Source organism: Falco naumanni, chromosome 8 (assembly GCF_017639655.2).
Source record: "Falco naumanni isolate bFalNau1 chromosome 8, bFalNau1.pat, whole genome shotgun sequence".
Taxonomy (NCBI): Eukaryota; Metazoa; Chordata; class Aves; order Falconiformes; family Falconidae; genus Falco; species Falco naumanni.
The window spans coordinates 38557368-38580633 of record NC_054061.1 but is presented as its reverse complement, the minus strand read 5'-3'; the positions used below and the strand labels follow the sequence as shown (position 1 = coordinate 38580633).

Genomic DNA, 23266 nt, shown 5'->3' with positions numbered 1-23266 from the left:
CAGCAGCCATAGAAGCCTCCATGTGCTGCTGCGGAGGTGGCCCCCTGGCACCCAGGCGGTGCCCCCAGACACCGAGCCACCTCCATCTCCGCCACCAAAGCGCAGGGCTGGCACCCAGCATGGGCCAGTGAAACACGTAACGCCACCGCTGAGCTGCGATGCTCATAATAGGATTAACAACCCATTAACCTCCATTATGAACTGCAATCCGGTTAGCTCGAGAGCTTTTTAATGCGCAGAGCCGGCTGCAGCTCATCCCTCCTGCCAGGCAGGAGCCAGGAGCCGGGGCTGCCCAGCCCACCTGCAGAAACCATCCCCAGGGACTTCTGGCAGGTACTTTTCCTCCTGTGGCAGCCCCATGCCCCCCCCCCCCCCCCCCCCCCCCCCCCCCCCCCCCCAGCCCTCCTCTTCACATTCAGTCCATTTAAGTAACAGGGAATTAATGACTAGAGCATACCCTGCCACTATGTGAGTCTTCCCATGGCGGGGGTCCGTGTTTTCAGAGATGCTCATGGACAGATGCTGCATGCCCTCTTGGATCTTGCTTTTAGGGTTTAAACACTCACATTTTTAGTTCCTCCTGTCCCCCAATAATCCCTGCAAACTCTCCTCTCATCCAAGCAGATCCTTCCAGCAACTGGTGGCCTAGAGCCCTGTTCCAGATGAGGGCTCAGCTCAGCTTTAGGCAACAGTACTTGTATCTCCCTCTGTTGAGTCAAAATCTCATTTGATGTATCCTAGGAATATATTTGCCCTTTTCAGATCCTCATCATAATGATGACTCACAGGATACATCTTTGATACTAATACATTAAAAAAAATAATAAAATAAAATGTTTCTTTGGCTGCTTTGTGACTATTTGGTTAAAAAAAACAACTGTCAGCCAACACATCCAGGACAGAGGACCTACTGGCTGTTACCTGCAAGATTCTTCTTCCCTTTTTCATCTAATATGGATAAAGTGAACCTCAAGTGTACTTGAAGAGCCTCCTGTAACTCTGCAGCAAACCAGCTGAGATTTTATGGGTCCTAACAAAGAAAGAGTACACCTAGCATTCCTCTAACAGGGCTGGGATTTATCAATATATGGATAAGATAAATCGAGTTTATGAGCAGCAGAATTCTCCAAGGGTACTTTCAGCAGATTTCAGAAAAAATACTGTTTTGAAGTAGCTGTAGCTTTACAAGGGAAAAAGAAAACTACTCCTATAGGAAACAACACGGGTATACAAATAATGTCTCCCATATTTTTTTTCAATAGGCAGACCACAACATTTTTCACCCTTTACTCAACCTTCTCTGCAAGTAGAAAGATCACATGTCCTACAAAAAACTTAAATATTCAGTGTTCAAGACAAAGGCATTTGAAAATGTAGAAAAGTGTGTATTTATCTCCTGGCCAGCTGCTGGAGCAAGATAAATGATGTTTACTTCTTGGTCTCAAATCCAGAGATAAAGCATTTCCTCCAGTTTGCCAGTCACATGGTCTTACTCTTCACTTGCACACACAGCAAAGCACCTTCTCCAGTCCTGAATGAAAAGCAAGTCTCCACCCAACACAACGGCATACAGAACCTGCAGGGTATTTCCATGATGACATAATGAAAATGGGATAATCAAATTCTTCAATGTAGGAAAAAATATCCCAGTTACTGTCACAGGTTGATACTGTAGCAAAAACGTTTTCCTCCTTGACCATGGAAGACAGGTCTTTCTGTCAGTGCCTGGTAACTGCACACAGCCAAGCACGCCACCTGCACAGCATGTTAGCTCCTGGCCTTCAGAAGCTAAACGTAAGCCTTCAGTTTGCTTTGCCCCCCACCCTTCTCTACAAATTATCTCTGTAAAACATAGCTAACTGGCACTTCTGTGAAATTACATCTTCTCCTGTATTCCCTGGTCACATTTGCTTAACACTAGCTCATTTCCAACTATCTACTAGTACTAAGACCAGAAGCATGAAACTTGGCATCATGCTACACCCCACTGGCAGTAGCGCAAAATAAAATTAAAGACAACCATGCAGGGATGCCTGAAAAGACAAGCTGTGATAAACAGAGCCATTTGCCTTTACATCAAGCCCACATCAAAAGTGGCCTCTAGAGTTTCTGCAAACCTGTCACTGCTGTGAAGTGGAATCAGGCCATGCTCGAGGGACAGCAACTGTATCACAAGCTCCTGAAAGGAACCAAAGAGCAGGTGTGTTCAGGCAGCATTGGGGCTTGGAGTTCAGGTCTCCCAGTTCATAGGGCTGAGGGCATGACAGAGACTATCACAAATGAAAAACAGGCATTTTAATCGCTGCATCAAACAATAGTGCTGCTTCTGGCAGTGTAACCTGCACAGAGCTGTAATGGGAGCAAACAACAAGTCCTAGGGTACCAGCCTAAATGTCTTACGGAAGTATCTGTTGATTCATCTATAAGCAAAGTACCATGGGAGTTTCCCTTTTGAAAGCTGATGCATTTTAGAAAGCACAAAAGCAAGTGTCCCCCAAAAGACCTATCTTCCAGCCAGTGTAAATATTAAAAAAATGGTAATATTTCCACTGCATCACATATTTTTCAAACTTAAGGTCCAAATAGGAGATGAAATTCTAAAATAGAAAAAGTACCAAAAGCTTGGGAACAATGACTTAAAATAATTGACTTAAACAGCTCAGTCCAGAAGCAGCTTCTCACAAAATAAGAGCAAAAGTTCACCTTGTCACACCTCTCCTCACTCATCTGAAAACACACACGCCCTCCTTTCCTGAGCAGCCAGGCTTAATCGCTGGCAGTCATCGCAAGCTTCACCCTCCACTGACAGAAAGTACATGCCATGGAGCAGGTCCCAAGATTGAGCAGATGCGGCCAGAGATCAGTGTGCTCAGACAGACGTGTCTAACGGGCAATACACACCTCCAGGCAGACAATTATACTCCTTGGCTTCAAGGTACTAACTGCTCTGCACAGACAAAATTCTGGGGCTCTCCCGCCTCTCCCCTACCTCCACAAAACATCAAGATCTGTCTGGATCTCCTCACTGCTAAACTGAATACCAGAAAGTCTGTTTGCAAGTGACCCAAATAAGGGCCAAATTTTGCCATTGAACTGACTCCTATAAATACAGATTAAAATTCTTGGAGATGGAAGACTCATTGTTAAAAGCACTCTGCAGCTGCTGAGAAGTTACTTTTTACAACAGTTTTGCCTTGTGGACAGACAACCATTATCTGCTTTTTAAACAAAACAACTGTGGAAACTGACATGCTGAAACAGAACAGCACGGTACTTGCCCATGGCCATTTAGTCATCAGCAAAACCAGGACTGCAAAACACCCAGGCTGCCTGGTGTGTGCTGCTCATCTGTCATACTGTCAGACTGCCTTCTCATCCCTTGAGATGAAACACACTAGAGATACAGAAAATGAAAGTTTTTATTTTTGAAAACACAAAAAAATAACACTTCACTGCTTTTGTTTTCTCTTTTTTATAAAAAAATATATCTTGGCCACCGTCTCTTTCCCTGTTACCATTACACTTTAAAAAACTCCTCAATACGCCGCTTTTTTCTGGGACTCACTGAATGTGTCTCTCCTTCTGTATCGTGCACGGCACCGTCGGAGTCAAACTCACAGCAAGTATCAGCTGCCTCCAAAAGCAGAACATCATCAGTGTCATCTCTGCTCTCAGAGAAGGTCCTCTGGAAAAGGTCATAGATGGTCTTCTGCTTTGGATCTGGCTGAGAAATCAGAACAGACAGAACCTGCATATATATTGTCATATAAAACCAAAAGTGAGCAACAATCAGAGCGCACTCCCCCAAGACAGTGAACATATATGCTATGGAGGCGATCACGTCTCCTTACATGCAGTAGGTTTGGGAACTCTGTGGGGAGTTCAAGTCAAGGCATGGATCTTGGGAGGAGTAGGAGAATCTGGTCTGTGGCATTAAAGGCAGAACAGGTGTAAGGTCAGCCTGCCAATCACCTGCCAATCCAGATATACACAAGCCAAAGCTCATTCAGCCTCTCCCAGGGACTATCAATATTCTTTCAGGTCAATTACCTTGGGGTAGTAGTTAGTGGATTCAGCTGCTTTGGAGAAACTGGTTTCTGAAAGACCAGCTTCCCCCAGCACTTCAATTTTCTCTTGAATCATTGGCCTAGGAGAGGTAATCAGGCATTATTGGAAGGAAGAAAATATCATGCAAGGACACTGTGTCATTTACTATGTGTAGATGAAAACAAACAAAAAACAGGTAACAGGAGTATAAAGATGGCTTTTCTACAAAAGCCTGTTAGTTCCTTAACCTGTCCTGCTCTAGTTTATGATGACTGCTGTCCTGGGATACTGATCAATCCAAATTAAATAAGTATCAATCCAATTTAAATAAGTAACAAAAGGAGGATTTCAGACTATAAATATTTGGAGAACAAACACCTCCAACAGGGAAAACAGTTTGCTGAGGCAACACCTCAATGGTATGAAGTCAGAACAAGAAGGTGCAGCTAAAGGGAGTTCCAATAGCCTGTGTGTTCAGTTTCCAGGGTAGGCAATGGTAATTCCCATCAAACAACACATCAGTATTTCTAGGGTATCTCCTGAAGTACTGCAGGAGGAAGACTCCATCACTGGCCCAAAAGGTTCTAACCACACCTGTGGACTGGACACTTTGAAAGAAGAAAAGGCCACAGCACAATTAATGCATTTACCAAGTATCCAAGCAGTCTTGTTCTTTTTCTTGCCTTTAAAAAGGATGCCACTGCCCTTCCTTGAACAGCTATATTTCCTTCCCTCTAAGCATTAATGACTGCACGGACAGCATTTCACAAATAAAGGCAGAATTACTGTCATTAACTTTCCATGAAATGTGGGCGATGCATCAGTTTCCAGATCCCTGCATTGTAGGGTTATAATTATTTGCCATCATGATATTCTGGGAACTGCACAAGTTCACTTAGTTCATTTGTTCCTTTAAACAAGGTAATAAAGATGTAATTTTGGACTTTAAATGAACCAGCTGGTGGATAATTTCTTTTCATCATTTGCAGGTCAGTTCCCTTGCAGCACTAAGGATTCCTCAGATCGTCCCGTCCCCCAGGATGACAGATTCCCCAGCCAAAAGGACCAGTGTCCACTAACAGCTCTCACTGCAGCCAAAAAGGCTTAGACCACAACTCTTCAGAGGAAAGTCAGTAGCACTTTTTTAATTCATCTGAAGGGCTCAGTGAAGAGCAAGAGGAAAGCAACAGTGCAGTCCTCTTCCACAGCTCCCTGTCCAAGCACTCAGCAGCCAGGTTGCTCCTCAGATGTGATCTACAATACGTGGAACCATCTCCAGTGTATGCTGACTTCACTTGAAAGTACTCAGCACTTTACAGCACATGAATATTCTGGGCTGTATCTAAGACAATTCCTTATACAGAGACTGTGAAGGTTTTAGATGCATCAGCTCTCCCAGAATTTCTCTCAACAGCCCTTTCTTTGTCAGATAACTACTTTTATTCCTCCTGCTTGTCATCCATTTAATGTCCACTGTGGCCAGGCCATGTCACCAGCTCACAGCAGCCCTGACTGGCAGTTATTGCTCCTCCCCTCATAGGCTGTGGAAGTCAGCACTAACATTAAGCACCTTACATCACATGTGACAAAAAGTGAAAACAGGTAGCAAAACCAAGTGTTTTTCTCACTTCCTACCATAAGTAGTCGTCTGCTGTGCCTTTAGCCACCAGGTAGTGAACATTAACAGAGCTGGTCTGTCCAATTCGATGTGCCCGATCTTCTGCTTGGATCAGAATCTTTATGTAAAAACATGACAAAGAAAATAAAACTGCATACATCTGAGAAATAGTGTAAGCACCAGAAAACAGGGAGATCTCATTTCTTGTGCTCATCAATTACTGTTTATCTGGATCTTGTTAATGCCTGCATCCTCAAACACAGACTAAGCCAAGAAGTAATCTGGTGCACCACATTCCCAAAAGGCACTGAGCATTTTTCAAAATTAGTCAGCACTGATGATGGACCCTTTCAGTTCTTGGCTGGGCAAGCAGTTGTGAGCTCTGTCAAATTAAGAAACAGGAGCATGTTTCCCTTTCACACCATTTTCTCCAGCCAGCAAGTTGTGTAACCAGCCCCACTGGTTCAAGCCCAGGCACCTGAGGCTGCACAGACAAGCAGCCGCCAGAGAAAGAAAGAGGAAAAACCCTAGAGAAAGTCCTATGCCCATTACATCCCCTCTAAGCACCAACGCTTCTGCTCTCCAGGGAGCATCCAACCCCTGTCCCCTCCAGGACACATACCCCTGGGTTCCAGAAGAGTTCTGCAAATACCACCAGGTCCGCAGCAGACAATGTCAGGCCCATGTTTGCAGCGGTGAGGGACAGGACAGCCACAACCTGCTTCTCTGAGAACTGAAACTTCTGGCACAGAGACTGCCGCTCGGCTGAAGGTGTGGAGCCATCAATGCGAATGTATTCAACATGCTGTGAAGAGGCAGAAGATACTTTTTAGAGGCCTCGTGTCCCATTCCCCATATCGTCTTTCCATCTTTTAGTAGATTCTGTTTCTCTTCCGTGGGGAAGGGAAACAGAACCAGGAAAATAAAAAGGCAACAGTTGTATTTTTAAGACCTTGCCTTGTCTTAAAGGCAGAGATGCTGTAGCTCAGTACATAATGTACCTTCCCTCTGTTCACAATTCATTACTTGCTCTTATGTCCATTGCTCTCCCACCAGTCCTGACCAACAGGAAGGACAGCAACAGGCAACAAGTACAGTGGAAAGGCAACCAGCTTAATACAAAAGCTGGACACTGTGTACTGACGTTACAGCTGCTACAGCCTCCCCAAGTCTGGGAGAAGATGGGATCCTACACACCTCAGACGCTCTGTGGTAGGCTCAGGAAAGGTATGACAAACTTGGGTGATGCAGGGCCATAACTCTTCAGTGTCCAACATCCTTGCTCTACTGGAGGATGCTGCCCCAGAAGCAAAGCCACCACTGTCACTGTCGTTTATAGTTTGGGATATTAACTTAAATCATCCTTCACATTGCCCCCGCATGACCCAGAACTCTTTAGAGGCATCCATGGAAGTCTCACACAAATAATTACTCAAGCCCTTTTGAAGTCAGAAAGGCGACTGGCAGAACTATCACGTCTCCCTACAGTATCCCAGTTCAAAAATGTAAAACCACCACAGAGACAAAGGCAGGCAGCCATAGCTGGACTTGGGTTGTTACATTCTCCCCATCTGAGAAAAGCCTGGAGGACAAAGCAGAGATGGCCACACAGGGTAACACTCCTCCAAGTATCCACAAGCTCCAAGGCAAACAATGGAGATTAAAGAACATTAAATACAACAAAAGCCACTCAGTTAATACAAAGTGAATCCTGTGAGGCATTCACCCTGGCACCTCAGCTCCCTCGGTGAAGGGCACATTCAGAGGCACAGCAAGTAGAAATTAACTCTGCTGCTAACTTTCATAAACTATCTGACTGTCTGTAACTCTGAAGAACGGTGATAAAGTTGACTCAGTCACTTACTTTCTTCTCCAGCTCTGCAACTATTGCATCCAGTACTATCTTGTGATGAGCAAACACCAGGAATTTATCATTCCCACTTTCCAGTAACTCCAGAACATATTCTCTACATGAAAGAGGAAAAAAAACCCAACCTCCATAAAGTTATGCACTGAGAGAACACAGGTTTTGCTCACAACACATTTTAAAGATACTGCTCATCTATACACAGAGACTAAGAAATCAGCTAGCATACAAAAGCTGCAGTAAAATGCAAGTAGCAACTCAAGATTCCTACAGCTTAAAAAAAAGACATTGCAGGAAAATCCACTCATTTTTCTTTACTGCAGCTGGACAGCTGCCTACATTTATACTTGAGTATCACTGAGAATCAATTTGTATGATTCTGCTTGAATCAATTCATCTGTATTTATTTAACAGTCTCATTCACCCTTCCGTATCCCTAACTTTTGCACAATCATAGTATACTAAAGTAATCTGTATACAATTATTTTTCCTATGTTTAATTAGGATTGTTTTTATTTTAGAAGAAAAGGTCTCTAAGTGCACGGATCAGAGTATCCTAAAAGTAGCTTTCTCTGTAAGGGTTCACAATGACAATTTACTACAACTTGACAATCTAAATATATCAGCTATTTCTAGGAATTATCCATATGCATATAGGCTAGTAACCAATGAAAGGTACCAAGACTCCTTTTAAACACAGTTAAACAGTGTTAATTAAACAAAAACTCTGTCTTTTGCCATGGACTAATAGCAGAGCCATAGAACCCATTTCTTGCATTAACAATCAGGTTAACTGGAGCCTGAAAAACACCTATAAGCCTAAAACTTGTAACTAAGTATAGCAACAGCCATCAGAACAGCTGATACAAATGTCATCTTTTCTTTGTAATAGCAAAGTTGTTGCTAAGATCAGAAATACCAAGTTCTTTGCTAAATACAACACAGCTTAGGTCAGCAGCAACTGTCAAAACACCAAGCAGGATTTCCAGTACTGTATTAAGGTGCAGACAGCTCCCAGGGTTTGTGATGTTCAGATCTCAACTACCATGACAGTATCATTTAACAAAGAAATCTGGGAGAAAAGTGGGATCGCTGGATTTTAAAACAAATATTAACACGAACATTCAGTGTAGCAAGCAGATGCCAAGATATTACAGTTATTTTATAGCTCATTCCCGTCCTCCCATATTCCATTTAACAAATGGCTAGTCATTTCAATGGAAGCAATGGAAGACACTGTCATCAAGGGTAAGACTGAGAGGTGCTGATGATCATAGGACAGTACCATTAGCTAGCTGGCACCGCAGCTTAGCAGCTAATAATAAATGGTATTTTAAATGCCACTAAACCCCAGGAAAACAATGAACTAGTTCCTACCAGAAAGTCAAGTAAACAGCACTTCATGGTTTTATATTCAGTTCACACTTGCAACTGAAATAAAAGGAAGAAAGCCTTCTAACTGTTCGCTAACATAAAAGGAAGAAATTCTTCTACAGGAATGAGCGCTGGGACTCTGGCAGTTCTGTGCCAAACAGGCAAATTCTGCAGCAAGGTCTGAGACTGTGAAATCACACACTGCACATCAGCTGGTCCTTACATTCAGAGAGCTGCAGAAAAGTAAACTTTTTTGAAGTTATTATCATACTACTTATTAACAAGTTACACTATATGACCTAAAGCAACTCCCTTGCAGTCCCAGCAGAAAGGCTAAGGATAAAAGGGCACAGAAAGTCACAGAAGGGAATCTTTTCTAGGGAAGACAGAGTGAAAAGCACACCTTTGATGGAAAACTTTTGCTAATGACAGCCCATATGAGCTCTGTGGAAGAGCCAAGAACTTCAGTAGGGGCTGTGACACCCTTACAGTACGCTACAACTAAAGCTCCGTCCCTCTCATAAGCTTTTTGGCTCAGGGTTCCTGCTGCAGTAGGACTGCAACATTAGTTTTCTCAAATTCTGTCGATACTTTTAGTTTCAGTACTCTCCCCCTCCTTAAACTGAAATAGGGTCTAGACCAGGGACCTTGATCCAAGTCCCAAACACTAAGTAATTTTAGATTGTTCAAATGACAGTTTAGATCCATATTTGGAATGAAATCAGAAGACTTACTCAGCCTAGGAACTCCGAGAGAAGAAAAAGTTTAGTGCATTGTAATTAAAATCAATTTTTTCTACGCTGGCTGGAGGCTATGCTTCATGTCCCTGCACTGTTATCTCTAAGGCACTGTTTTCCTGTTCTGAGCAGAAAAAACACATTTTACCAGGCAGGAATGAAGCAATGACATGCAGCTTACACGACTGAGTGGATTTTAGCTTCTGCTGTTCTGTTGTAGAAGAGGAGAAGAGCTTCCTTCTCTTGTTGTTTCTGCAGAGAGAAAGATAAAGTAAGTGTGAGTCTCAGAAATGCCTTTTCTCCTTCTTGCTTACAGATATGGGATGTCTGCTGCTGCCAAATAAACACTTTGCTAGTTAAAAAATCAGCCTATAAATGCACAACAAAGGGGGACTGGGGGAAGTCTACTCGCCACTGGGTATGGCAGATACTCACACACTCCTATTTCTGACACCTCCCTTCCCACCTCCTACTCAACTCCTACAAGTTGGATGACATGCATATCACAAACATCGTTTTAGTTGAAAAAGCATTTTCCAGCCAAAACGGCAAGGAAAAACTCCAAAGTTCTTACAGAACTGTATTAGTAACCTAGGAGCTTAGAACATGCATTTGCCATCCATACAAGAAAAAACCAAAAAAACCAAAAATACACCCTTCATATTTTTGGTCACTGCTGTGTTCACAACAGAGCTTCAACAAGGCTGTGTTTGTAGGGTGTATGGGATTACAAGGCAAGACAGAAGAGTAAGTACAGAGGCAGGAGATATGAAAGACAATTAGAAAGGACTAACGAGAGAGGAAAAAACCAGAGGAAATGGTATTTCAAAAAAGAACAAAGCAGGCCACTTAAAAGGAAAAAACAGCTGAGCTGTTTTGATTGTGTTGTATACTCATTTAAAACAGTGCCTTCAACAGCCTTCCACTGCACCTTCACATGAGATGTGGCTCTCACCTTCCTTTTGGAACCCACAGTACTGTTTTTCCATTGATGTTTTTAAATAAAGGTACCTGAAATACTAGAGTCTTATCATGAAAATAGCTTCTGACTTACATTTCCATATCCTTTGTCCATCTTTTTTGCTTCAGCTGCCAAGACAGCTTTGGTCTTTGCACTAATGGATTCAGGAGCCACTACAACCATTTTGCGTTGCTTTGCTGGAAGCTGGGAAAGCACATCTGATTTCAGACGTCGGATCATGATGGACTCTTCCAGCAAAATTTTCAGTTCAGTTAAGTTGGATGATCCAGAGTAGTCCCAACCCCACGGCATCTTGGAAAGATCAAAGCAATTATCAGTGTCAAACTTACAAGAGACTTGTCTGCGGGTGATCCAAGAGTAGAATAAACTTCCAGGGAAACAGGGCAAGGGAAGAACTTAATGGTCAGTGAGAAGACAGATTCGACAAAAATGGCAATGAGACAGAAGTGTATAAAGTAACCCATGTAACAGGAGAAGATTACTTATAAACCTCTTTTTTTCCTATTTACTAGCGCTCAGGGAGATGCAGGGAAGAGGACTACACAGAAAGGTAGGGATCCCTACCACAGTACTGTGACCTGGTATTCATCCTCACACAGCAAGGTGTTTCTGCTCGCTACTTGCAGCTTTGGGCAGGCCAACAGATCTCATTGCAGTTCTGTGCACACACAATTACCTCACCTTTAAGCAGAGACATGCAATAATCTTCTCTAACAGCATAAGGACAAACATCCTTAACCCAAATGCCTTCACAGAGACATTACACTTGTCTGACATGCTAGTAAACGCTAGGTCAAAATTGCCTGTTTTCCACTGACCTCTCTCTTGATCTACTCCCTGATAGACTCTGTCTCTGCCATTACCATGTTTGGTTTAGATACAAAATAAATCACTCTAAGCATTGTCTCTTCAAAGCAGCATCACTTCAAAGCTCCTCTGAACAAACCCTTCATTTACTCCTCCTTGAAGCACTTGCCTCTGAACCTGCCCTATCCTCCAAGATCCTGTGTGCAGACAATATATATCTGTTCAATTAATCTCAGCTCATCGCTCTTACTAGTAACCCCACAGCCTATCATTCGTTCTCTGGGAAAGAACAACTAAACTGACAAACAGTGGCATCAAAATAGGTACACTCCCCAAAAGAAACATCTTTAAACAACTTTCTTTTGGAGAGGAGACCAATAAAGTTTTTATGCTGAACTAAAGGATAAAGAGATACCTTTCCCCTGAAGTTTCACAAATAAGCATATGAAATACAGCTACAATACTGAAAAGCAAGGCAGGAGGAAGGCAAAATCCTCCTCATAGCTCTAATTCCAAATCTTACTGGCAGTGTCACCAAAAAAAGCCAGAAGTACCACCTCTGGTCTTGGAAGAGCAACTCAATGTAACCTTCTATGTATGTATACGTACGCCCTCCTGAAATGCATATAATGGAGATGTGAGGAGCCTCAGCACCAATGCCTTTGATCTCCAGCTGCTCCACTTTGATTGCACCACATTAATTGCTAAAATAGATTTAACCTTAAAAGCCTGTATATCTTTTATTTGCCTTCCTCAAGAAAAACCTATTGCAACACAGAAATGGAAATAAAATAGGAAAAAGCTCCAAAGTATTCACCGCACCTTCCATCCTCCTGTAGAATGCATGAGACAAAAAATAAATCATACCAGCCATGAGGTTAGTCACATTACTGACTATATTAAGGGATGGTGCTCTGATGGAACAGGGGTGAGAACCTGCTATGAGACACAAAGAGGAGTAATTAGACAGCTTCTAGGCAATTAAGACCTCTCTGATATGTGGAAGTGAACATTCCTACTTCAGGTTGAGACATAACAGGACAATCTGCAATTCTACTGCCATGTTCTACTGATGTGAACCATTAACTGCCTTCAGATTCTGGCACTTATGGCCACCATCAAAACTCATTTTACTTAATCTATTCCTACATAATTATGGTACCATCTGATTATCTATAGCTGCTTCATTAAAGCAGGAAACAATTCAAACCCTAGACACAAAACTAGTCTGGATCCTGTAGAGTTAAAACTTTGGCTCTGACAACAGCACAGTGGCATACAGCTAGAGTTAATAAGCCCACCTGGATGTAAGCCAAGCCTCAAAAAGCCAACACGGGTATTAAAGCTTTGCTTCTGTGAAACTAGGAATGCAATGCAGATACATCCCTCAGGTCTGTGAAAAGCTAGCTCAAGTCTAGCTGGGTTTATTAGCTTTAGGCATGCTGCATGGAAGCTGACAGTGCTGAGCCCCAGTCTTTGTGCCCCCTCTCCACAATTCTTCAGGCTCTGTGGACCCAGCAGAGCAGAGGTACAGAGGTACAAGAAGGACCGGCTTGGTGCTGCACCCAGCGTCATAAGCCCTCTGCCCACACTGCTCAGTGTACTGGTAGCTAAATAGATCAACAATGACTAGGCTTCTAAGTAAGACTTGCTATGGGGCCTGGACACTCTCCTCAGGCTACCTCATTCTATTCATGCAGCCCATATTTTTCCATTTCCATAACAAGCAAGTAATACATATGTTTTGCGGCCACATAGCACAACTCATTTCAGAAGGGTAACATCACCGTAATTGAAAGAACAAGGCACAAACAGAGCCAATATACTATCTACTGTCATATTAAAAAGCATATACAGGCAGAATCCTTACAGTATGTTCAGATTATTTCTTTCAAGGTGACTGTTGCTGGAACAATCTGCAAACAAGGAAACATGCTAGTTCTGTGCTGCACCTAGCTAGTGATAAAAATATGATTATTTTTGGAATTATTAAAATAGTTCAGTGTATCCTATTGTGGAAAAGAAGACAGAAAAAAAGAGGGACATTTATTTTGCCAAAATACACATCTGGCTTTGATCCATAACATTCCAGAACAAATGCTTCCAACTGTGATTTTCTTACCAAAGTGTTACAGCATCTTACATGAGTCAGTAAACTTATTACAGTGTTAGTAGAAGCTGCCAAACTCTTACAAATTCAGAGCATGTGCTCAGATAGAAATTATTTAATATTTGCCAACATCGCCCAGTTTGAAAAATGAATTCACAGCATGTGTTTTGGGAACAGACTGGAGATAGTTTGTAAATAAGCAGGTGACATTTCACTTGCTGCATTTTTAGGAGTACAGACAATGGAAAGTTGAATTACAACATGATAAACTTTTATTTTATACCTTTTCTAATCACTTCTGCCAGATATTTTCAATTTTCTGTTATAAAATCTATTATCTTCAAAGAGAAACTAGTCAGGTTTTAGTTTTAAATTGAATGGTTCAGGTCTGTCAATTTTTCTTTAATCTTATAATGCAAGCAGATTTACTATTAATGCCAAAACATTTTTGCATAGCACCTTTCATCCTCAAAGATCTCCAAAAGCCTTGCAAAGGCTCTCTGGTTCTGTATTCCATCCCCACTCATAATGCTGCCACTTTCAGGATTGAAAGAACCTACTGAAATAATGACAGCAAAAGTAAAAAAAAGTAAAACAGTTCTTCAGAGAGGACGTAACTCCTAACACAATCTTAGGTTAGAGCTGCAAAAAGGAACATGACGGACATAACACAGTCATGAGGGAACAACTACAATCATCAAAATCCCTTTTAATTTACTTACTGCTGAGCGGATATCTGGCAACCCAAAACTCAGCAGTCCCATTTTTTTCTCTAATACTATTTATATCACTTTGTTTCCAGCAGCCCCACTTCTTCTCTAAATAACCAAATTCTTTCTAAGTTCACTCTATCATTTACTGACATTAACTGTAGCAAAATGTCCCCAGTGAACACTGAGAAGACCAGTAATGTTCAACTGTCTAGTAGAGGCAGGTCGAACAGTAACAAAATTGTACTAGAAACCCTGCAGAGGTTTTGAAGGGAGGCTGATACAGACTGTGACCTACAAGCTGAGTTTCACTGTATGTTGAAAACTCATTTACACAGAATACACTGTTACAACCCAGATTGTGTAAAACATTTTCTTTCTTTTATCAAATTCAGTATCTTACCAGAGGTCCACACATCTGGTAATTGAAGCAACAGCTAGTCATGCAGAACTTTACCCTTAAAGGGTTTATGGAACTCCAAACCTGTTCAGACTCACGTTACAATTCAGCTTTTGTTTTTACTGCAGAAAACCAATGAGATTAAACTGCATCTCTTCATTTCCCTCTAGGAAGCATTTTGGACACTACTCAGATAGGAATCTTCCACCAAAGATAATGAAGCTCAGCAGAAGATGTAGCCCTCTCCCTCCATATGATTACTACTATGATCTATGATTAGAGAAACAGAAAGTTCATCCTCTGCCACGAAAAGCAATGCTTGCTAACATGAATGCTGTTATCTTCCAGAACTCAAGCTCTGTATCTGTATGCTAACGACCTTACTTTAATCAATGGCATCAGCATATGAGTACCAAAGACAATGAGCTGCTCATCTAGCTTGCACATTTGGACATACATAGAACTGCACTACACCACCTATGGAAGTAAAAGTGGGCATTCAGATCCAGGAAAAATGGGACTTGAGAACTTTGTATGAGACTGCAGTATGAATCTTCTTGATGGAAATTTTGCATATGTTAGCTACCCCAAACAGAAAAGAAAACAAACACAGAAGCCCTACAAACACTTGTAACTATTTTTATGGCACACACTGATGTTCAGTTCTTCTGTAAATATTTTTGAGCCTTCAAACAGTTATTTGGTGTTTCCAACCACTCTGCTAAAAGTTATTGCCCAGTCTTACAAAAAGTGAGGCACAAGTAGTGCAATGGATTACTCAATAACAAAGCAGAGCAAGCAAGTCCATGCAGTACACGTCCATGCTTACACTGCCAAGCCATTCTGTGCCACATCCTACCTGCTATATAGCTGTCCTGGAAGAACTGGAGGACAAGCCAGATTAGAGGGCTCTTGCTCCAAATCAGAACTTAGGGGAACTTTGGTTCCCCTGTTTGTGTCTACGTAATGAGCACAGAAGGTCCTAGAGCCTCCCTGTACAACAGGCAGCAGCATGAGCTCTTCTCTTAGCAGTGTGTGTTCCAACACACAGGGCAGCCCTAGAGATGAAAAAGGCAAGCACAGCTGAGTTGCCCATACGTTGGGAGCAAGGCAATCATGGCTGCAAATGCTGTATTCCTGCAAAGCAAGGATCTTGCACAGGTTGGACTCAATTACTCTGCTGAAATGACTGCTAAGCAGCTGACAGACATAAGAGAAGTTTATTTTGAAGATAATGCTGAGGATCACATCCACTACTTTCTGAATTAGAAGAGGGTAGAATATAAAGATGGACTGTAAACCTTCATTTTTTACTTACCTGGAGGTATAAAATCCAAAATCACAAGCAACAGAGGCCTTAGTTTGTTAAGCAGTCACTAAAGCAGACTAGAAACTGTTTTGGGGTGGGGTATTTTTAATCAATTAGCCTAAACCTGCGGCTGCTTAATGGCTCCATAGTTACTCTGCCCATTTGACACAGTGGGGGCAAGTTCTTAATAGAATAGGCTCCCAACTATGGCTGCTTTTTTTTTTTAAGCTTTTTACTTCTGTAGCTTTCAGAGCAGATTTTGACAAGAAGTATTACTGCCTCCACGTCTCACACTCACCACTGCAGCATCTAGAGCTTCTCAGGTTGAGAGCTTTCAAAATGTTACTCTGCAGTGAGACTTTCTGAAAAAAGATGTAACATCGGACGGAATGAAGGAAGGAAAGAAAAAACCTCCACATTTTAAAAAAATAAACTGCTGTTTGCAGAGCCACAATCTGCCACTTTCCCCACTGAAGTACCTTCCTGGCATCACAGTAGCGCAGCCCAAAGGAGTGGAACTGTGGGAAGAAAGCTGGCTGGACAGCTGCGATCTGTGTGTAGAGCTCTGCAGGCCGTGACATGGCAGGGGTTCCCGAAAGCAAGATCACTCTCCTGGCAGCCTGGAAAAGCAAAACAGAGCACCGTTATCATACAGCTTACAATACAAGCAGAACCTGCTAAGAATTCATCCCCAGTCATGAAAGAAAATCCCAGAGCCATTGTCCCAGCACCCTAAATGGAAGAATACTTCACTTTCCACAGATCCTTCCAGCCTTCACCTCCTGAAGATACTCAAGGACAGTGCTTAAAGCTTCCAAGAAGCAGGACAAACCACGCTGTTTCTTATTCATCATCCACATGCTTTAAGGGAAGGGGACATCAATTTTTGTGACAGTACTTTCTGAACTGGCATTTACCCACTAGACACGTTATTATCTTATGTCTGGCTCAATATTTCATTTGGCATCAGATGTCACAGGAAAATGACACACCCTCTCAGGTACATCCTCACCTCCAAAATAAATTCTCTTGTAATAAACCTGCCACAGCAAGCCATAAACAGACTGCTTCCTCACAAAAGCAGAAGAGACCCAGAGAAGCAGGATTTTTTCTTACTTTTTCTTTTTAAATTCTACTAGGAAGGAGAGAAAAATGAAGCTGCCTGAAGTAGGACCAGAGATGCCCATCCGACAGCCATGATGAGTCTAGGCACAGCTGGCTGGATGCTAGAACATGAGTTAATACAAATCATGTAAGACTGTAGAACCTGTGTTGCAGGGTACACAGGAATGGGGTAGGAAACCTGTATCTAAAGTAGGTGCTCCCAAAAAGTGGGGGAAAAAATTACACTATAGACATCAAAGCCTCCAAGATGCATTTCTACCATCATACCTCCATTATTATCTAATTCTATTATTAGATGAGAGCTATGAATTTCTACTGCTGTAAATTCACATATAGTAGTTAAACTACACATGCCTTGTAATTTCCTGCATGGTTTAATGCCGGTTCATTAAAATAACAAAGAGATTCTTGAGTGACATCTGTACCAACAGCTCATTCACATTTAAATGAAAAAGAAAATGAAATTCTTTATCATTTCACTGAAATCTACCAGTTATCCAAATCTATTCAGCTGATTCATCCACTCACCAACCAAATCTGGTGGAAAAAGAGTTCAGAGATCAGCTACCGGAAATTAATTTCAGAACTCTTTATCAGATATTTACATACAGGTTGTGCTCAAGGTGGGACTTGCCTTCTCCCTCCATCCCTATTAAACAGATCAAAAGGAAATGTAATTACCACTAGGATCAGATACTTTCAATAAACAAAAAAAAAAAAAGCAGGATATTTATTGAACTAAAGAGGAGATGTCAAACCTTTGGATGTGTCAGAAGGTAGGAGTTCGCACAAGACAGAGGTGCTTATGCTACTCAAAAGAGGGAGAAGTTGCAGAGACCAAAAATATCAGATCCCATGAGGAAAAAAAGTGATAAAGCAGAAATCAAGTCAGTTTTTAAAATTAGGTTAACAGTAGAGGACAACTGAGCAGAAGCTAGACAATTATGTGATGACTTGCAGAAGCCTTTCAGGAGTAAACTGACACCACCCTGTGAAATCTGCTGAAATGCAAGACAAGCTGGTCCCACACTTGCAATAAACCTCCAAATTAAACTTCTTCCTTACGGACTAACAGAAGGCCACTGCGAGGAAGAAGACAACATGGAGGTCATGCAATTACAGACAGCTCATTTCAAATAACTGGATCAATCTACAGCAAGAGAAATTCACTCAAACCAGACCAGGGACATATTAAACACAACATAAACCCAACTGTATTGAAAGGTTTTATATCATTCTTAAGTCTCCTCCTCTTTACAGGGTGATCCCCAGGAGCTACATGAGATCAGGTTGGAACACTAATTCCCCAGTAGTCAAAACAATCAGTCAGGCTCCTTCCCAAATCCCCAAGTAGATATCAAAAGAGGGAATGATGAAGTTACAGGCTATTTGAATTCTAAGCTTGTCCAGCTGCAGCTTTGCTGTGCACAACTTATTTCTGAGCAGATACAGTATCTATCCTCTGCAAGCACTTACCAAGAACTGATACATCTTCTATAATTAACCATGTTAAACATATCAAGAAGTAAAAAACAACAGTGATGACCAAAAAAAACCTCCCACACCCACCCCAAAAAACCCCACAACAAAACCCCCAAAAGACACTAACTCTATAAAAGCTACGAAGAACTTGAAGAAATTAATTCCAGAAAATTGTGTGGAACACAGGTGCTTTCATTCATTATCCCAAGAGTCCTTTTCAGTTTTAAAATCCATGACAGAAGGAGCCCAAGAAAGAAAAAAAAAAATCCTAGGAAGACAAGCTTCCAAGTGTTGAAGGCTTACTTAAATTCTCGATGAAAGAAACAGCTTTGATTCACATTTCTCTTTCTAGTGGCAACTCATTTTGAATAGATGCCAATAAAGATTTGCTCCTGCAGAGAAGTCTCTGCTGATCACTGCTTAATTCTTGTTTCCTGCTGAACCTTCTGTGCTGTCAAGAGTGAGAGCTCACCCTCTTTCTTTCGAGGTCTCCAAGAATAATACAGAACAGCAGCACAGAAAGTAAGATCGCAGGGTCCAGAAAGGACTTTCTAGCAAAACTAGATCTGTAATCAATTGATACATATTTCCACATAGGAGAACTAACATTAGCTGCTCATTAGCATCTAAGCATGAAGTTTAAACTTCCCCAGAGGCACGCCTTTCCCTCACACGTCTTTGTGACTGTTCTTACAGCTACTTTCTTGTGAGATTGCTTAAAGGAACTCTGACAGTGACTTGACTAGTGGAGGCCTGGTCTGTAGCTCTCATTTATTAAGTAACATAAGACAATTGTGAATTTGCAGCGTTACACTTCCACACACAATACTACTGAGAATTCCCCAGCTGTTACAACATTTACAAAAGTCACTTTTGAAAGTCAAAGAATAATTTATGAAATGGTAACCTCCAACAGCACTTACTTTAGAGGTCAAAACTCAGCACCCAACTGATTTGAAAGGGAGCAGGTGAGGAGGGAGGGTTATGCCACAAGGAAGTAATTGAACATGCAAAGAGCCTCATTAACATACAATGACTGTCTCTGTGTTAAATGAATTTCACAGCATGAGCTCTGCCATATGCTAACAGACCGACATACTTTTTCAAGTAAGTGTGGCTTGTTCTGGCTGTACAATTACTTGTGTCCCTACTTTTTGCTTACTCTGTCATTTTGAACTGCGTAGCACAATACCTTATCCTGTGGAATGAAAAACCTGAGAGTGGCCGTAGTGTAATAGAGGTAATCACCTGTTGAAATAGAAGATTTGATAAAGGGCTGCAGTTGAGGAGTCTGTTTCTATACTTGGGTAAGGCAGATAGGACTCTGCATTTCATAAGATGACCCTACAGTAGTTATTCCAAAAAATATAAAGGCCTTTTCCTATTCTTAAGGGACATCTAGACAGACTGCGAGTCAAACGGCAACGATCAGCTGTCACTGAAGCAAATTACACCACCCCCCTGTTCCAAGAAGGAAGGTAAATTAGAAGGTAAGGGCAGATCTGAAGATGCAGCCTTGAGGGCCCACAGCTTCTCCAATTTCAAGATGAAGTTCCTTGTCTCAGCAGGTGACAACAAGCAAAGGCTTATTTATACAATCCACATGGATTTGTAATGCCTACAGACAGTTGCTATTTATCTCCCACTGAAAAGGGACATTTTTGTGTTTCCTCCTCACCTCCCACCTTCAGCATTGGCCTATTTCCCTCCATAATTTTTAAGCAACTCTTTATTAAAGGAAGCACTAGGACTATTAGATTCCAGCCACACAATGTATTTTGACTCCCATAAAAGAAGCAAAGACATTCAACCTGCAAACATCAGGATGTGCATCACACTATTAACCTGAACAGCAACCTAATGGGAACGATCACATCGGTAATATTATCCAAATGTTGTGAAACAAAGTCCACAGACAGCACAACAGGAATAAGACCATTTCATGCCACTGGAATCTTTGATTAAATGCTACTTTTTCTCAGTTTCTAACCAAGTTCTCCACTAAAACCTAACTCTTGTGCTTCCCAAAAACTCATCCATGTTCCACTGGGACCTCTGCCAGTTTCTACTGCCTTGCAGTATTCCATGCAATTACAGAGCAAACACCATACAGCACTTCGGCTGGTCAGAGGCTTTAGATTCCTTTTCACAGAATCATTTAGGTTGGGAAAAACCTTTGAGATCATAAAGTCCAATCGTTCCAGGACTGTCCACAAAACCATGTCTCTAAGCACCACATCTACACATTTTTTTAAACACCTCCAGGGATGGTGATTCCACCACCTCCCTGGGCAGCCTGTTCCAATGCTTGACCACCCTTTCAGTGAAGAAGTTGTTCCTCATATCCAACCTAAAACTCTCCTGGAGCAATTTAGGTCGGCCGTTTCCTCTTGTCCTGCCACTTGTTATCTGGGAGAAGAGACCTACACCCACCTGCCTACAGCCTCCTTGCAGGTAGTTGTGGAGAGCAGTAAGGTCCCCCCTGAGTCTCCTCTTTTCCAGGCTAAACACTTCCATCAGGCACTCCTCGTAAAACTTGGGCTCCAGACCCTTCACCAGCTTCACTGCCCTTCTCTGGACACACTCCAGCACCTCTGCATCTCTCTTGTAGTGAGGGGCCCAAAACTGAACACAGGATTTGAGGTACAACCTCCCCAGTGCTGAGTACAGGGGAACAATCACCTCCCTTGTCCTGCTGGCCACACTGTTTTGGATACAAGTCAGGATGCCGTTGGCCTTCTTGGCCACCTGGGCACACTGCTGGCTCATGTTCGGCCAGCTGACAGCCAGCACCCCCAGGTCCTTTTCTACTGAGCAGCTTCCCAGCCACTCTTCCCCAAGCCTGTAGTGTTGTGTGGGGTTGTTGTAACCCAAGTGCAGGACCTGGCACTTGTTGAACCTCATACAACTGACCTCATCCCATTGACGCAGCCTTTCCAGATCCCTCTACAGAACCTTCCTGCCCTCAAGCAGATAAACGCTTCCAGCTTGGTGTCATCTGCAAACTGACTGAGGGTGCACTCAGTCCCCTTATCCAGAACTGGTCCCAGTACTGAGCCCTGGGGAACACCACTTGAGACTGGCTGCCAGCAGGATGTAACTCCATTCCCCACCACTCTTTGGGCTGGGCCGCCCAGCCAGCTTTTTCCCCGGCGTAGAATACACCCATTCAAGCCAGGAGCAGCCAGTTTCTCCAGGAGATGCTGTGGGAGACAGTGACAAAAGCTGTACTAAAATCCAGGTAGACAACATCCACAGCCTTTCCCTCATCCACTAGGTGGGTCATCTTGTTGTAGAAGGAGATCAGGTTCATCAAGCAGGACCTGCCTTTCATAAACCCACACTGGCTGGGCCTGATCCCCTGCTTATCCTGCACATGCTGTGTGATCACATTTAGGATGTTCTGCTCCATAACCTCCCCCAGCTATGAGGTCAGGCTGACAGGACTGTAATTCCCCAGATCCTCCTTCCTGCCCTTCTTGTAGATGGGTGTCACATTGGCTGACCTCCAGTCTGCTGGAACCTCCCCACTTTGCCAGGACTGTTGATAAATAATGGAGAGCAGCTTGGTGAGCTCTTCTGCCAGCTCCCTCAGTACCCTCAGGTGGTCCCATTCAACCCCACAGACTTGTGTGTGCCTAAGCGGAGCAGCAGGTCACTGACAGTTTCCCCCTGGTCTGTGGGGACTTCATTCTGCTCCTCCTCATCTCGGTCTTCCAGCTCAGGGGCTGAGAACCCAGAGAGAAGCTGGTCTTACTGTTAAAGGCTGAGGCAAAGAAAGCATTAAGTACCTCAGCCTTTTCCTCATTCTTTGTGGCCATGTTCCCCGCCACATCCAGTAAAGGATGACTATTATCCTTGGCCCTCCTTTTGTTTCTAATATATTTGTAAAAACATTTTTTGTTATCTATTATGGCAGTGGCCAGCCTGAATTCTAACTGGGCTTTCACCTCTCTAATCTTTGCCCTGCATAACCTCTTACAGTCCTCCTGAGTTGCCTGCCCCTTCTTCCAAAGGTGGTGAACTCTCCTTTTTTTTTCTCCCAAGTTTCAGCCAGACCAGTCTTCTCCCTCACCAGCTTCTTTCAGCACATAGGGACGGCCTGCTCCTGTGCCTTTAAAACTTCCTTCTTGAAAAATGTCCACCTTTCCTGGTTTCCTTGGTCCTTCAGGACTGCTTCCCAGGGACTCTGTCAACCAAGCCAAAATTGGCCCTCTAGAAGTTCAAGGTGGTGATTCTGCTGACCCTCTTCCTTACTTCTGTAAGGATTGAAAATTCTTTCACCTTATGATTGCTATGTCCAAGATGTCCTCTGACCACCACATCACACGCCAGTCCTTCCCTGTTTGTAAACAGCAGGTCCAGTAGGGCATCTCCCCTGGTTGGCTCACTGACCAGCTGGTCACTCTGGTGCCCAAGAGATCCTACCGCAGCTCAGTGAAAAACTTCCATTTTGCTGTTTCTTCTTCATCTGCAGCCCTGGGGCTTGGCTGTTTTATGGCTATTGGTAGCATGTATACTCCCTCTCCTATGCTCATGTCTCTGGTCCAGTCTAATCTTGGAAGAAAAACCAAAAATGCTTACAAAAGGCATAACACCATGACACTTTCTGCCTCTGAGGGAGGAAGATGCAGGGCAGAGGCAAAGGGAACAACCAGCATAGTCAGTACACCGAGAACTTAGTCCCAGTCATGAGAC

General features: G+C 42.8%; 1 protein-coding gene across 4 annotated transcripts in view; it reads right to left on the bottom strand.

Moving 5' to 3' along the window:
• Window positions 1–399: 399 nt before the first annotated feature.
• The window catches only part of SMARCAL1 (SWI/SNF related, matrix associated, actin dependent regulator of chromatin, subfamily a like 1), a 43608-nt gene continuing 20741 nt past the window's right edge, over window positions 400–23266 (bottom strand). For 3 of the 4 annotated variants that reach the window (XM_040603128.1, XM_040603130.1, XM_040603127.1), the window contains exons 10-17: window positions 16441–16581; window positions 10698–10916; window positions 9825–9895; window positions 7530–7632; window positions 6288–6470; window positions 5683–5783; window positions 4051–4147; window positions 400–3724 (exon numbers count right to left, since the gene is read on the bottom strand). In XM_040603128.1, coding sequence (XP_040459062.1) covers window positions 3518–3724; window positions 4051–4147; window positions 5683–5783; window positions 6288–6470; window positions 7530–7632; window positions 9825–9895; window positions 10698–10916; window positions 16441–16581 — 1122 coding nt within the window. In that variant the 3' untranslated portion in view covers window positions 400–3517. The remainder of the gene's footprint in view (window positions 3725–4050; window positions 4148–5682; window positions 5784–6287; window positions 6471–7529; window positions 7633–9824; window positions 9896–10697; window positions 10917–16440; window positions 16582–23266) is intronic. The other variant, XM_040603131.1, reaches the window with a different exon arrangement.